This window comes from Poeciliopsis prolifica, unplaced genomic scaffold, assembly GCF_027474105.1.
Source record: "Poeciliopsis prolifica strain line A6 unplaced genomic scaffold, Auburn_PproV2 SCAFFOLD002, whole genome shotgun sequence".
NCBI classification, from domain to species: Eukaryota; Metazoa; Chordata; class Actinopteri; order Cyprinodontiformes; family Poeciliidae; genus Poeciliopsis; species Poeciliopsis prolifica.
The window spans coordinates 1,416,032-1,428,534 of record NW_026562377.1 but is presented as its reverse complement, the minus strand read 5'-3'; the positions used below and the strand labels follow the sequence as shown (position 1 = coordinate 1,428,534).

General features: G+C 44.4%; 1 protein-coding gene across 4 annotated transcripts; it reads left to right on the top strand.

Annotated features, from left to right (window-relative positions):
• The first annotated feature begins 2,651 nt into the window (after positions 1–2,651).
• On the top strand, positions 2,652–11,906 carry stil (STIL centriolar assembly protein). 4 transcript variants are annotated; one of them, XM_055055106.1, is made up of 16 exons: positions 2,652–3,023; positions 3,893–4,000; positions 4,228–4,343; positions 4,497–4,672; positions 5,064–5,308; positions 5,533–5,616; positions 5,698–5,784; positions 6,477–6,630; positions 6,700–6,800; positions 6,869–6,977; positions 7,382–8,215; positions 8,683–8,782; positions 8,852–9,029; positions 10,005–10,095; positions 10,166–10,563; positions 11,180–11,906. In XM_055055106.1, exons 1-16 carry the CDS (start codon positions 2,944–2,946, stop codon positions 11,715–11,717), a joined length of 3,399 nt encoding a protein of 1,132 aa, XP_054911081.1. In that variant the 5' UTR covers positions 2,652–2,943; the 3' UTR covers positions 11,718–11,906. The 4 variants fall into 4 exon arrangements, with proteins under 4 accessions (XP_054911081.1, XP_054911072.1, XP_054911062.1 ...); XM_055055097.1 differs by having other exon boundaries at positions 6,697–6,800; XM_055055087.1 differs by having other exon boundaries at positions 3,890–4,000.
• Positions 11,907–12,503: the final 597 nt, after the last annotated feature.

Here is a 12,503-nt window from a genome sequence, read left to right as displayed (position 1 = left end):
AAAATGGCTGGAGGCGGGCCTCTGATTGGACAGATTTACTAAATATATGGGCGTTGCTTCTTAGACTCGAGTGGGGATTGGCTAACGCGCAACAACAAAGAGGATACGTTCCAAAGATCAGAGATCGTCTATACAAAAGAAGATGTAAACCTCTGAAGGGCCTGCTTTGGTAGTGGGCGTTGTCCCGGAAAAAAAAACAAGAAAAAACAACAAACGCAAATCTGCGACCCCCAAAAGTATGGAAGCCCGTTAATGCCTCTTTATAAAATCCCCACAAATATAAGTTTAAGTACTGTAAAAATTAGATTAAAACTAAATTGTAAAATTAGTCATAGCCATCAGACAGGTTTTCTAATTGTCCCTTCCAAGTGAAATATTGCAAAATTAGACGTTTTTGTTTACACACATAAACTTTGGTGAAAAAGAAAATTTAAACTTATTTGCATTGTCTCTTTATCTACTGTCAGAAATTAAATGGAGTGCTATTTATTCAAATTTCTCTAAATGCATAAAGTAATTGGCACTATTAGAACGATTCCAAAGAAAAACAAACTCATAATAGAAATCAACAGAAACTGGATGTAATAGAGAGAAAAATTAGAAGTGGTAGGACTGCTACACACAACAGGAAACAGTCTTGTTTTACAGAGATCTGTCACAAAACCTGTGATCATAGATGTGATCTTCCTGTTTGTGTACAGACAACCGTCAAAAAGTCATATTTGAGGAACTGAGATTAAGAAAGGACTGAAGTTGCTCCTGTGGGGATTTCTATCAGCATTTTTACCAAATGCCATAAATTCTCTATTCCATACTGCCTGAACTATGTACAAAGAACAGTGAAATTTCAATGTTCTTTGAATATTATGCTAATATTAGGCTAATATATTAGCCTAATATTTTATGCTAAAATATTAACAATTTTAGCATAATAAACATGCTAAAGCAGCAGGTATAGTCACTTTTTGACTATTGCAGTGATGAAAAACACCTTTCAACTTGGTGCATTGATGTAAGAGAAGCAAAGATCCTAGAGGCAGGATGTTAGAGAACTAAAACTACAAAGTGACAGAGGTTCTGATCCAGTTGAAGGTTTTGCCTTAGCAGTAGCTGGTTTCGGTCTCTGCTGCAGCCAAGTCATGTAACACGCTAATAAATAATTCCTCTCTGCGTCGCTTTTCAGGAAATGAGTCTCTGTGATGGTAAATGATCCAGCAGTACACAAATAATTCAGAGGGTGCATTTTTAAACACCTGTATCCATGGAAACACATTTAAAAATAAAGCCATGTCATAGTTGCAAGATTAAAAGCCACAATCAAAAGTTATATTGAGGAGATTCAAAGTCACAAGTAAAAGATTTAAACTCATTTGTTTGGACATCATAAATGTAAAGTGATGATGACATGAAAGATAATTATAAATTCAGAAGTCCTTATGATATTTAAGAAAATGAATTATTATAAAGTAGAAAGTCAGAATTTGTCCAGAAAAATCCTTCTGTTAGTTTAAATTTCACCACAGTAATTAGATGAAAAATATTAACAATAAATGAAAGTAGTGGTTATGAAATAATGTTATTATGAGTTTAGAAGTCACTATTGTGAACAAATATGTACCTATGAAATGCAAAAATAACAATTCACTAAATTCTAATGAGGAGACATAATTCTAATTTAAAAGTAATAAGAGGTAATCAAAGTTCTTGTTATAAAATACCCAAAAGTAGTACAGTTTAGATTGGGACATATTTCAGATTTCTTAAAGTTTATAGAAAAGAAAAATGTAAATGATTAGGTCCTAATGACTAATAAATAAAAACAATTCTTAATCATCATGACACAAAAATCCATAGTGCCATATAAAAAGTTCAAACGTTTTATGAAAATAAAATAAAATTGTCATGAAGTGAAATTACATTGTAGATTTATTTATTTATATGTTTAATTTTACAGATACTAATCTTAAAAAGTAATCCCAGCATTATTTCATTATCTGCAAATCTTTATTAATAAAATTGTAAATATTCAAGAATGTATTTTTTTGTGGAAAAAAAAATAGAATTGTGAAATACAATTAAAAAATACTATTTATGACTAAACAAAAATATTCGTTTGCAAGTCATGATTATAAAAAACTAAAAGTAAAATGTGATTTAAAGTATTATTTAACAGATGTCGTATTACTTATTGAATTAGAATTGGCACTTTCAGATACTTCATACTTCATAAGTATGAGTTTTGTTTCCAGTTATTTATTGGTGCTGTGATGGCCTCATCCTTCTTGCCCAGCGGCGCTCAAGTCCAGAGTCCTCCAGAGTTCCCATCCTCCAGGCTCCTCACCAGGCCAGTTCACAGCTGATCCCGGTCTGTTGGCGTAAGGATCCACCTAAACGTTTCAGGATGGTGTCCCACCAGGTCTGGACTTCAGCACTTCTTAGAAAGCAGTTGACAACCATCATGTTGTCATAGCAACATCCTGTTAGGGATCTGAAAAACAATATTTCTCCTTCAGCCTGCAGGAGGCAGTGTCGAGTAATAGTTTGCCACATTCGACGATGACAACCGCTGACGTGAAACAAAGCAGAAGCTCATTGGTCAGGCTGAATGTGAGGACATTTCTTATTGGTCCATTCCTTCACCGCCAGTACGACGCAGAATCAGCGCCATAATTAAACGGCGCTTGTCTTTAGATATCAATGGACTTTTGTTTTTATTTTTTTAAAAACAAATTCTAGCAAACAAAGATGAAAACAAATTTTGAGGAAAGCGTCTCCTACGTCCAGTAGTCTTCCAAAGGAGTGGAGCTTTGTCCGGTACGTGGAGCTGACACGGAGCCGATGCGGCCGGAGCGGGAAGTTAGCAGCGGGCGTTAGCCGCGGGGACACCGGTGTTACCGTCCTGCCTCCACCGCTCACTGCTTCCCTTCACCGGCCTCAGCAAGTATGAGCTACCCGGTGAACCTCCAGGCCCTGCCCGGGGAAATTCTCCAGGAGGTTTTCACTCCAGAAAACATGAGAAGAAAGTGAGTTTTTTTTAACTGTTAAGGTGATTTAACTGTCATGACTTCCACAAACAGCCGAGCAGCGCTGAGGTTTAATCGCGTCACTGTTTACAAATCCTTCATCCAAAACAAGATGTCAGCGTTTGAGCCATTTCTGTTCATTATTGTTAGAAACAGATTAATATAAAATATTTAGCATACAAGTGTGTTAAGCCTGGATGAGAGTAGGCAGCCAAATCCAGGAGATTACATATTCTGAAAACTTTAAAGCTTTAGCCCTTATGAACATTAATTTGTTGCCAAGAACTGGATGCATTGAATGCAAACTAGTTAAAATGCGCTGTATATGAGGAACACGAGCTAAATACCGTGAGTGAATAAATATTAGACAGTAATAGTTCTAAAATAAAACCTTCTTAATTATGGGACATGAACTCATAATTTTGTGGTTATGTTAAAGATTTTACTTTAATCCCGGAATTGTGACGTTTTAAATTCACATAATTCTGACTTTTTTCCAAGAAATTTAAGATTACAATGTTAGAATTTATTATTGTTTGTCACACATTGAGATTAAGTGTAAACTTAAAATTGTAACTGATCTGATTTAGTTCTTGGTATTCTGATTTTAATTCAATAATTAATCTTTTTTTCCCCTCAGAATTCTGAGAAAAAGAGTAAAAACTCAGATTCTTAATATTCTCGGAGGAAAGAATCGGAGTTATAACTCAAAATTCATACTTTTTAAAGTATTGTAATTCTGACTTTATTTCTCAGAACTTTGAGAAGAGTCAGAAATGTAACTTTTTAATTTTATGATTGTAACTATAATCTCAGAAATATGACTTTTTTTTCCAGAAATGTGACTTTTTCCTGTTTCCAACCAGCAGGCGCTCTGTTGGTTCCCTCGCTCAGCTGGCGTTCCCTAAATCCCGCTTGGCTCTGTGGGACGGCAGCGCAGCAGGAGAGAAGCTCCGCCTCCAGCTCTGCTCCCACAGGTAAACGTTAACCTGTTGCTAAGGCTACGTTAGCTCAGATTTAATTGGAGTTTAATTATGAAGGCTTGATTTAAAATCAACTAAATAAACAATTTGACTGTAATTATTTTCTTACAGCTTTAGGTTGAAACATTCCACCAAACTTATTTATAATAAGAACGGTGAATCAGGGTTTTACCTTTTAACAAAACCAAGATCTCTGACCTCTGACCTTTGCCTCCTTCTAGGAAACTTCAGCTTGTCCTCCTGGAGAAAGCTCTGCGCCTGGCGCAGCGCCACGCCCGCCATAGCAACAAGCCCCGCCTCCATTGTTTCCTCCTGGGGTCACTCTCTGTGAACGAAGGTGAAAGTCGGTTCCCATCCTGATTGATCGGTCTGTTAGCGAGCCACAAAAATTAGCTATTGGGTCACTAACGAGCCTCTAACGGTCCCTTACCAACCTGCGAATGATTAGCTAACAATCTGCTCCATGTCCTGACCTCTACTGTGACCCCAGATGAGGATGGGGTCACCGTGACTTTGGACCGCTTCGATCCGGGTCGGGACCAGGCCGGAACCACGGCGCCGTCTGCTCTGCTTCCTGGAGACGTTCTGGTCCCCTGCGTGGTTCAGCCCGAGATGCCACATGATGCCGTTGTCCAATCAGAGGCTGAGTTTCACCACTGCTTCAAGGTGATTGGTTGATTTCCAGGGTTTGTACAGGTGCTGGGATTTCATTTTGGTGTTTTCAAGGTTTGGAAAGTTTTTGAATTCTGCATAAAGTTCTCCAAAAGTGCTTGGAATTCAACCTGCACAGTTTGTGATAAAGTGAAATCTAATGTTTGATTAAAGGCCAAAATCTAGAAAACTTAGTAAACCAAGTTTTTGAAGATAATAAAAATATATTTTATTTTGTAGTTAATATGTATTGTTTTTATCTCTTAAGTTTGATGGAAAGTTTAAAAATTTACCTGAAAGTTCTTGAATTTTTCTGGGTTTAAACTGGTTTTTATATTATTATTTATTTTTTGAAGCTTTATCCTCCAGACGTTGGACGTTATCCTGATCGTTTCTGTTGTTTCAGGCGCTGCAGCAGTTGGTGAGCAGCAGACAGACTCTGGATCTGTCCCAGCTGCTGAAGGTCAAAGTTCACGTTGTTTGCCTGCAGCAGGCCGACGCCGCCACGTTCAGCCTCAGCTGGTCGGCCGTCTGTCCTGCCGTCCCGCTGGACGTCCAGCCGGTCCGCGCCATCCCTATCATACCCACCGCCCTGCTGAGGTCGCTGACGAGCGTTGGCCGACCGGCGCCCCCCGCTGGCCGGCAGAGAGGGTGACAAACAGCTTTACTCTGACCTACAGCTGGGAAATTAATCAATTTCAACAATTACTAAAATTTGGGTTTTGAAGCATTTAACTTTTGGAAAATCCAATTTATTATTTTTTTTATCAGTGAACATTTTGTGTTTCCATTGTTCCCAGTAAAACTGCTTTTATTTTGAAACTGCGATCCACTGATGGTGCCACTTCCTGCTGATGCGTTTGTGTTGCTGGCAGGTTTCTGACCATGGATCAGAGCAGAAAGTTGGTTCTGCTGCTGGAGTCGGACCCCAAAGCCTCCAGCCTGCCGCTCGTCGGCCTGTAGGTTCAAAAATGTTTTCAAATCCACAGAAACGGACGATGAAAATCCGCTTACTGATGTTTCCATCTTTCTTTCATCAGCTGGCTGAGCAGCATCACACACGCTTACAACCCTCAGGTTTGGGCCTGGAGCCTCAGGTTCATGTTCGGCTCCGCCCTGCAGGACAGGTGAGGGTTCTGGTTCTGGTTCTGGTTCTGGTTGTGGAAGGTGAGACAGAAAAATCAATCCTGATTCTTTTTTTACAACAATTCAGAACCAAATGGAAGGACAATAAATCAATAACTATATATCAATAGATAATAGAGTTGATTCACTGAACTGAACTCTGAGCCACGGCATTCTGGGAGATGTAGGCAGAGGAAACCTCTCAAGGCTAGCTTAGCTTAGCTAAGTTGGTAGCTTAGCTTAGCTAAGTCGCTCTCTGGTTGCCTAGCAACAGCCTCTCTGGTTGCCTAGCAACAACCTGCTGGGTAAGAAGCAGCCCCCCCAACTTTGGTTACCGAGCAACGGCCAAGTTTTGCCTCCGCATCTCAAAACTGGTTAAAGATAAAAAACAAAGGAAGTAAAACCGGATAAACAGGAAATATCACACCAGCAGGTTGACTGTGTGTCAGATATTTACAACCAAAGATTAATCAATAATTATTGCCAGCTCTAATATTATATGCAATTAAACTGTGTTATTACCGTATTTGGACCTAGAAGCCTCTCTCTCCAGGGCGGCATAGTAAAGGGGTGGGACTCTGTCTCCTCTGTCTGCTGTTTCTGAACGGACTCGGTTGTTTGTGCCTGACGACAGTTTGATGTGTTAAACGTTTCCAGGCCGTAGTTCTGCTGACCCGTCTCTGCTCCATTCCAGGGTTCTGTCTGAGCTCGGCTGCTTCCTCCTGGTCGTGTTTGGCTCCACCCACAGAACCCCTCAGTTCTTCCAGTGCCGAGATTCCCGACCGGGACCGGGAGCCCAGCTGGACTTCCAGCTGCTGACGGCCTCCCAGGTCGCCACGCTCTACCAGGTATCCACCGGTACTGGTTTCTGGGCCTGACGGGTCGAGGTGCCGGGTAACAACGTGTCCCGTCAGCAGGTGGCGCCGGTGGACGGTGGGGCGCTGCGGTGCGAGTTGGGCCCGGTGGATCCCAGCAGGCAGGACGAAGCGTTCAGAGCGGCTCACAGCGCCTTCAGCAGGTCAGAAACGCTTCGTCTAATCGGACCAAGAAGAAGAGTGTGGCGCTGATGTTGGGTTCTGTTGGCAGGGCGACGCCTCCTGCTGCCGGTCCGTCCGTCAGCGATCAGGACTCTGGAGTCGAGGATGAGGACTTTTCTCCCCGACCGTCGCCGAGCCCCCACCCTCCAGCAGCTCAGGTGGATTCGCCCTCCAAGCTGGAGCCTCTAAAGATCCGTGTCGGCATTTCATTACACAGAAAATTCAATATTTATTGTGATTAAACAAAACTCCCTTCAGCCGACTGGACACACTCGGCCATTAGAGCCGCAGATACCATTACAACCAAACCATGCACCAAAGTTTCCTCAGGTTTATTTTATAACAACTAAATGAAAAACATTTAAAGGAACCAAAATGCAAATTTCACATTTTATTGGCCTTTTTTTTTTGTTTGAGTTCCTAGTGCTTCTGAAAAAAAGCTCAATTTCTTAAAAAAACACATAACTGGTGTTTTTTTGGTGGAAATTAAGCTGGAAGGTTGTTTGTGTTGCTAGGCAACTCTCACTTCCTGTAACGATGCCGCCGTTCGTTTCGGTTCCAGGCTCGCCACGTCCAGCCGTCCGTCCCTGAACTCTCCCTGCTGATCGACGGCAGCTTCTCCTCCAATCACAGCGGCGGGCAGCACTCTGGCCCCGCCCACCGGCGGCATCCAGCCAACAGGAAGCCGGCTTCCCCCACCGCCGCTTCATCAGCGGCACAGCCTCCTCCTCTTCCTCACCTCCACAGCACACCGAACTCCAACCTGCAGCAGCTCTGCGCCTGCTGCTCCGCCCACAACTGCACCTCCATCTTCCCCTCGCCAGTGCTCCTCCCTGCTGCCGATGCACCTCGCATCCAGCAATCTGCTCCTCTTGCTCCCTCTTCCTCTCTGAAAGCATCTTCGCCCCTCGCCTCCTCACAGCACTACAACCCCAAGCATCCGTCCACTCCTCCTCTTCCTCCCTGCAGCCATCCGTCCACTCCTCCTCTTCCTCCCTGCAGCCATCCCTCCACTCCTCCTCTTCCTCCCTGCAGCCATCCCTCCACTCCTCCTCTTCCTCCCTGCAGCCATCCGTCCACTCCTCCTCTTCCTCCTTTCTCCTCTCAACAGCAAACTCCTCCTCTTCCTCCTTCCTGCTCCTATAAACAGACTCCTCTTCCTCCCTGCAGCCATCCCTCCACTCCTCCTCTTCCTCCCTGCAGCCATCCCTCCACTCCTCCTCTTCCTCCCATCAGCCTCGCTCCTCCTGCCCCCATGTGGCACGCAGGCCCCCCCTCCCTCGCTCGCCCCCCCTGTGGGAATCCCTGCTGTGACAAAGTGGGCGGAGTCCTGACCTCTGACACCTACCAGCTGCTGCTGCATCAGGACCAACAGCTGCGCCTCCTGCAGGCTCAGGTAAGAACTGCAGCTCCTTGGCTGCGGCAGCGTCATGCTGAGGGTCTGGAGAGGAAGAAGCCATCTTTAAAAACTCAACAGCTTGATGGGTTTCCCAACAGAGCACAGATCCAAAGCATCCAGAATATTCCCAGTTTTATTTTTGGTGTAGGAGTTCTTATAAATTACGAGTTTAATGCAAAAACTTTCTCATGTCATTACGACTTTATTCTGATTATTTTGATATTACGACTTTAAAGATTCCATCTTTTTCAAGATGGAATCTTTCTTTGCTAATAAGATTAAATCTTTATTTTTCTGTCGTACGACTTTATTCTCTACATCAGGACTTATTGTAGGTCTTTACTTGTTTCTGCTTTGTTGTATAAAAACAGCTTTGCTCTGATCTCTGGATCAGGTGAAGCTAGTACAGAATCGGATCAGAACATGCAGTGTCAGATTCCAGGTGTTCCGGTTGTCTCCTGCAGGTCCAGATGCTGCTGGAGGCCCAGAGGAAGCTGCAGACCTCCGGGCCGCAGGTCCAACCGGCGACGCCCAGGAGCACCGCCAGCGTCGCAGTGGGAACGGGTGAGCCTGCCCCTCCCAGCAGCTCTCACCTCCACCTGTTTCCTCCTCTGAAGCCGCTGCTGTTTGCAGGCGCCAGTCTGTTCTGGGGTCAAAGTCCCGACCTGACGCTGCTGCAGGAGGAACCAGAACCCAAACCCGACCCCAGAACCCCGCCTTCATCCTCCACCAGCGCCTCCACCTCATCACATGACCTGTTGCTGCACAAGCCAGAGGACGGAGTGAGCTGCTCCCCATCCGACCCCCACAGGTAGACCCCCGCAGGTAGACCCCCGCAGGTAGACAGCAGGATCCCACTGGGATCAACTGGTATCAGGTGGCTTTATACTGGGCAGACGACCTGAACAGTCCAGTTGAGTCTCTGTTCTTAAAGTTGCAGAATGTAACTTTTACTACAATTCTTTTTTTTTTTTTTTTACATTATTATGCTAACAAGAAACAACCAATCAGAGCCAGGAGGCGGGACTTAGCGCTGTCAATCACCCTCTACACAGCCTGTGATGAAGGCTCAGACTAGTTAGCATAGCCACCAATTATGGCAGATCGATGATAAGTTGTTTCTCCGCTATTTAGCAATGTGTTCATGAGATTGATTGACAGCGCTAAGACCCTCCTCCTGTTATTGATTGGTTGTTTTTGGTGCATTTCTTCAGACAGCAACAACAGTTCAGGGAGGAGGAGATCTCATAACAATGGAGACGGTTTTCATAAATACATCAAAAGTTACAAACTGCAGCTTTAAGGAAGTGAAGGAGGTTTCAGTAAGTTTGTTTCTGATTGGTCAGGATTGCCTTCCAGGGAGAATAAACACTAAATATAATTTCTGATTTGCAGTTTTGGTGATTCATCATCATAAACCGGTAGCAAAGGTATCAGTCAGGAGAAGGCTACCAACATGTCTACAATATGTATGAACAATGAATAAAAAGATTCTTCAGTAAAGTTTTGGTTGGGATCAGTGTGTCTGGGTTTAATGATGCTGTTCTGGCCAATATTTCTCCCAAACCTTCTGACATCACAGAAACTCGACCAGACCGCCAGCGCTGCCTCTGTTAAACTACCCACAATCCTTCACTGCATCACTGCTCATGACCAAACAAACATCACATGACCAGCCCCCTCCTGAAGAACAAACTGCAGCAAGATGGTCGTAAATATCGGCCCGGTTTCACTGATCGGACCGGTACTGCTGATCTGTAACCTGTGTTCTGTTGGTTCTGTCCAGCACCAGCGGCCTGCAGAGTCCTGTTCTGGGAGAGAGCGTCAGCATGTACGGACCTCCAGCAGAACAGCAGAGCTTCTACCAGAACCTGATGGTAACACCACTTTTCTGATCGGATCGGAACCAAAAGCGGCCCGGTTCTGATGAATCTTCTTCCTCCTCAGACTCAGCTCAGCAGCCGCCTGCAGGAATCGGACAGCAGACAGGAAGCAGAGGACGGCTGCAACAGGAAGAGCCCGTCTGAGTCCCACCACTCCCAGTCCCCCCACCACTCCCAGTCCTCCCACCACTCCCAGTCCCCCCACCACTCCCAGTCCTCCCACCACTCCCAGTCCCCCCACCACTCCCAGTCCTCCCACCACTCCCAGTCCCCCCACCACTCCCAGTCCTCCCAGCTGTCCTCATCCGAGAGGAAGCGGGACCAGAAGAAGAAGAGGAGTCCAGACGGTGACGCAGTGACCCGAGCGACGCTGCGGCGGCTGCAGCAGCTCGGCGTCGCCATGGATACTGAAAATCTGACGGAGTTGGACAAGAACCGAATCAGAGCGGTGGAGATGGCCAGGTACCGGTCTCACCTGGATGACTGCTGGTTTATACAGGGTTATAAGACGTCACTGCATGAAGCTAGCAACACTACACTGTTCTAACTATTTAAAGGGGCAGTGTCACGTAAAATCCACTCATGTTTTAACGTTTTTCCCTCATCAAAAACAAACCTGGAGGATTAGTTCTTCAATCTCCATGGCAACCATTCGGCAGTGCAAAACGCCTGGGTGAACTTAGCCCCGCCTTCCAGGTGCAGCTCCTCAGTCCCTGTAGACTAGCCAGCAGCAATTAGCAAACAGCTGCTGAGCTCATGATAGGAGCTGCTGCTCAGAGCAACGCTGGTAAAAAGATTAAAGGGTTAAAAGAGAAGCCATGTTGGAATTACTTCCTGCAGGCGGAGCTTCAGAAAGAGCAGAAGCTTCTTAAAGGGGCAGCAGCCCAATTTCAAGTTATATTGGATATATGTAGCATTTTTATAACATCTGAAGGTAACATAGTTACTGGATTGTGCTATAAAATTCCTGTTTAATCATTTTATCATCAGCATTGAGGGTAACATTCTCATTTAAAGTTGCTGTATTTACAATCAATAGGTGACGTTTGACCTTTGACCAGTTCTTTCTCTCCGCCAGCACCTTGGCGACCATCGACCCAGCGGCCGTCGTCTCTAGGCTCAGCGTCTCCGAGGCAACGGGCAGTGATCTGTTCGCCGACGGCAGCGTGGACCTGAGCCTGGAGGCCAACGCCATCGCCCTGCGCTACCTCAGCCAATCACAGCTCAGCAGGCTGTCCCTGGGAGGCCACGCCCCCTCCGGCGGCGGCGACTCCCTACTGTCGCCAAGCAACATGTCCCTGGCCACCAGGAAGTACATGAGGCGCTACGGCCTGATCGAGGAAGAGGAGGAGGATGAAGAAGAGGTCAAAGGTCAGGAGGCCCGGCAGCCGCTGAGTGACGCGCTGAACCTGAAGTCCCTCCCACAGAGTCAGCTGATCCGGGAGCTGCGGCCCAAAATGCAGCTGCTGGCCGGAACCAGAACCGGCGCTGGCGAGGAGAAGGAAAACCGAACGGTGCCGGTGGGCCGGACCGGTCCAAACGGGCCGCAGCCGGAGGGATCGGTCGGGAACATCCTGGACCTGAGCCGCCTGAGGCAGCTGCCCAAGCTGTTCTGACCCAACAGAACCAGAACCAAACCTGGACTTACTTTAATACCTGTGAACTTTAGATGAAGTCTAAGAACCAGAACCCGGTCAGATCAGCTGATCTTATTTTTTTGTTTTCTGGTTTTATGTGAAAAGTCTTCTGCACTTTTTTAATATTTCTAATTTCACAAATAAAATTTGCTTCAGATTTTAAATAAATTGTTTCTGGATGTTTAACTACAGAAAACAAAAAAGTATAATTTATCAAAACAAACTATGGCATAAATTATTACAAGACCACCTTTCATTCTTATGAACATAAATAATATATCCATTACATTTAGCTCTGCTTTAAGTATAATATTTATCCTGAAGTAAATTATTTCTGTATTTTTATTTAATTGTTACAGCAGCAACTTTCATCTTATCAAATGTTTACAGAAAAATAAACCTGCACATCAGATCCACTTTTTAAATCCTTCCAAAAACATTTATAAATTAAAAATGAACAAAATATTCTCAATATTTTAGTCTCAAAACACAGAAATTATTAGTGGATTTTTTAATATTTTTCATTTTTTTGGACCACCCATCCAGAAATATAAATTTTGATTTCTTTAAAAATGTATAAAGTCGAACAATTTCTTGTGAAGTTATTTGGTCAAAAGTTTCTCAGATAGTTTTGTTTTATTTTAAGACATTTTCAGATGAAACTAGACAAAAAATAATAATTAAAATCAGAAACGGCCACATTTTTACCCAAATTTAAAATTTTCAGCCCAAAGTTTCCTGTTCCCAGAATAAATATAACATAAA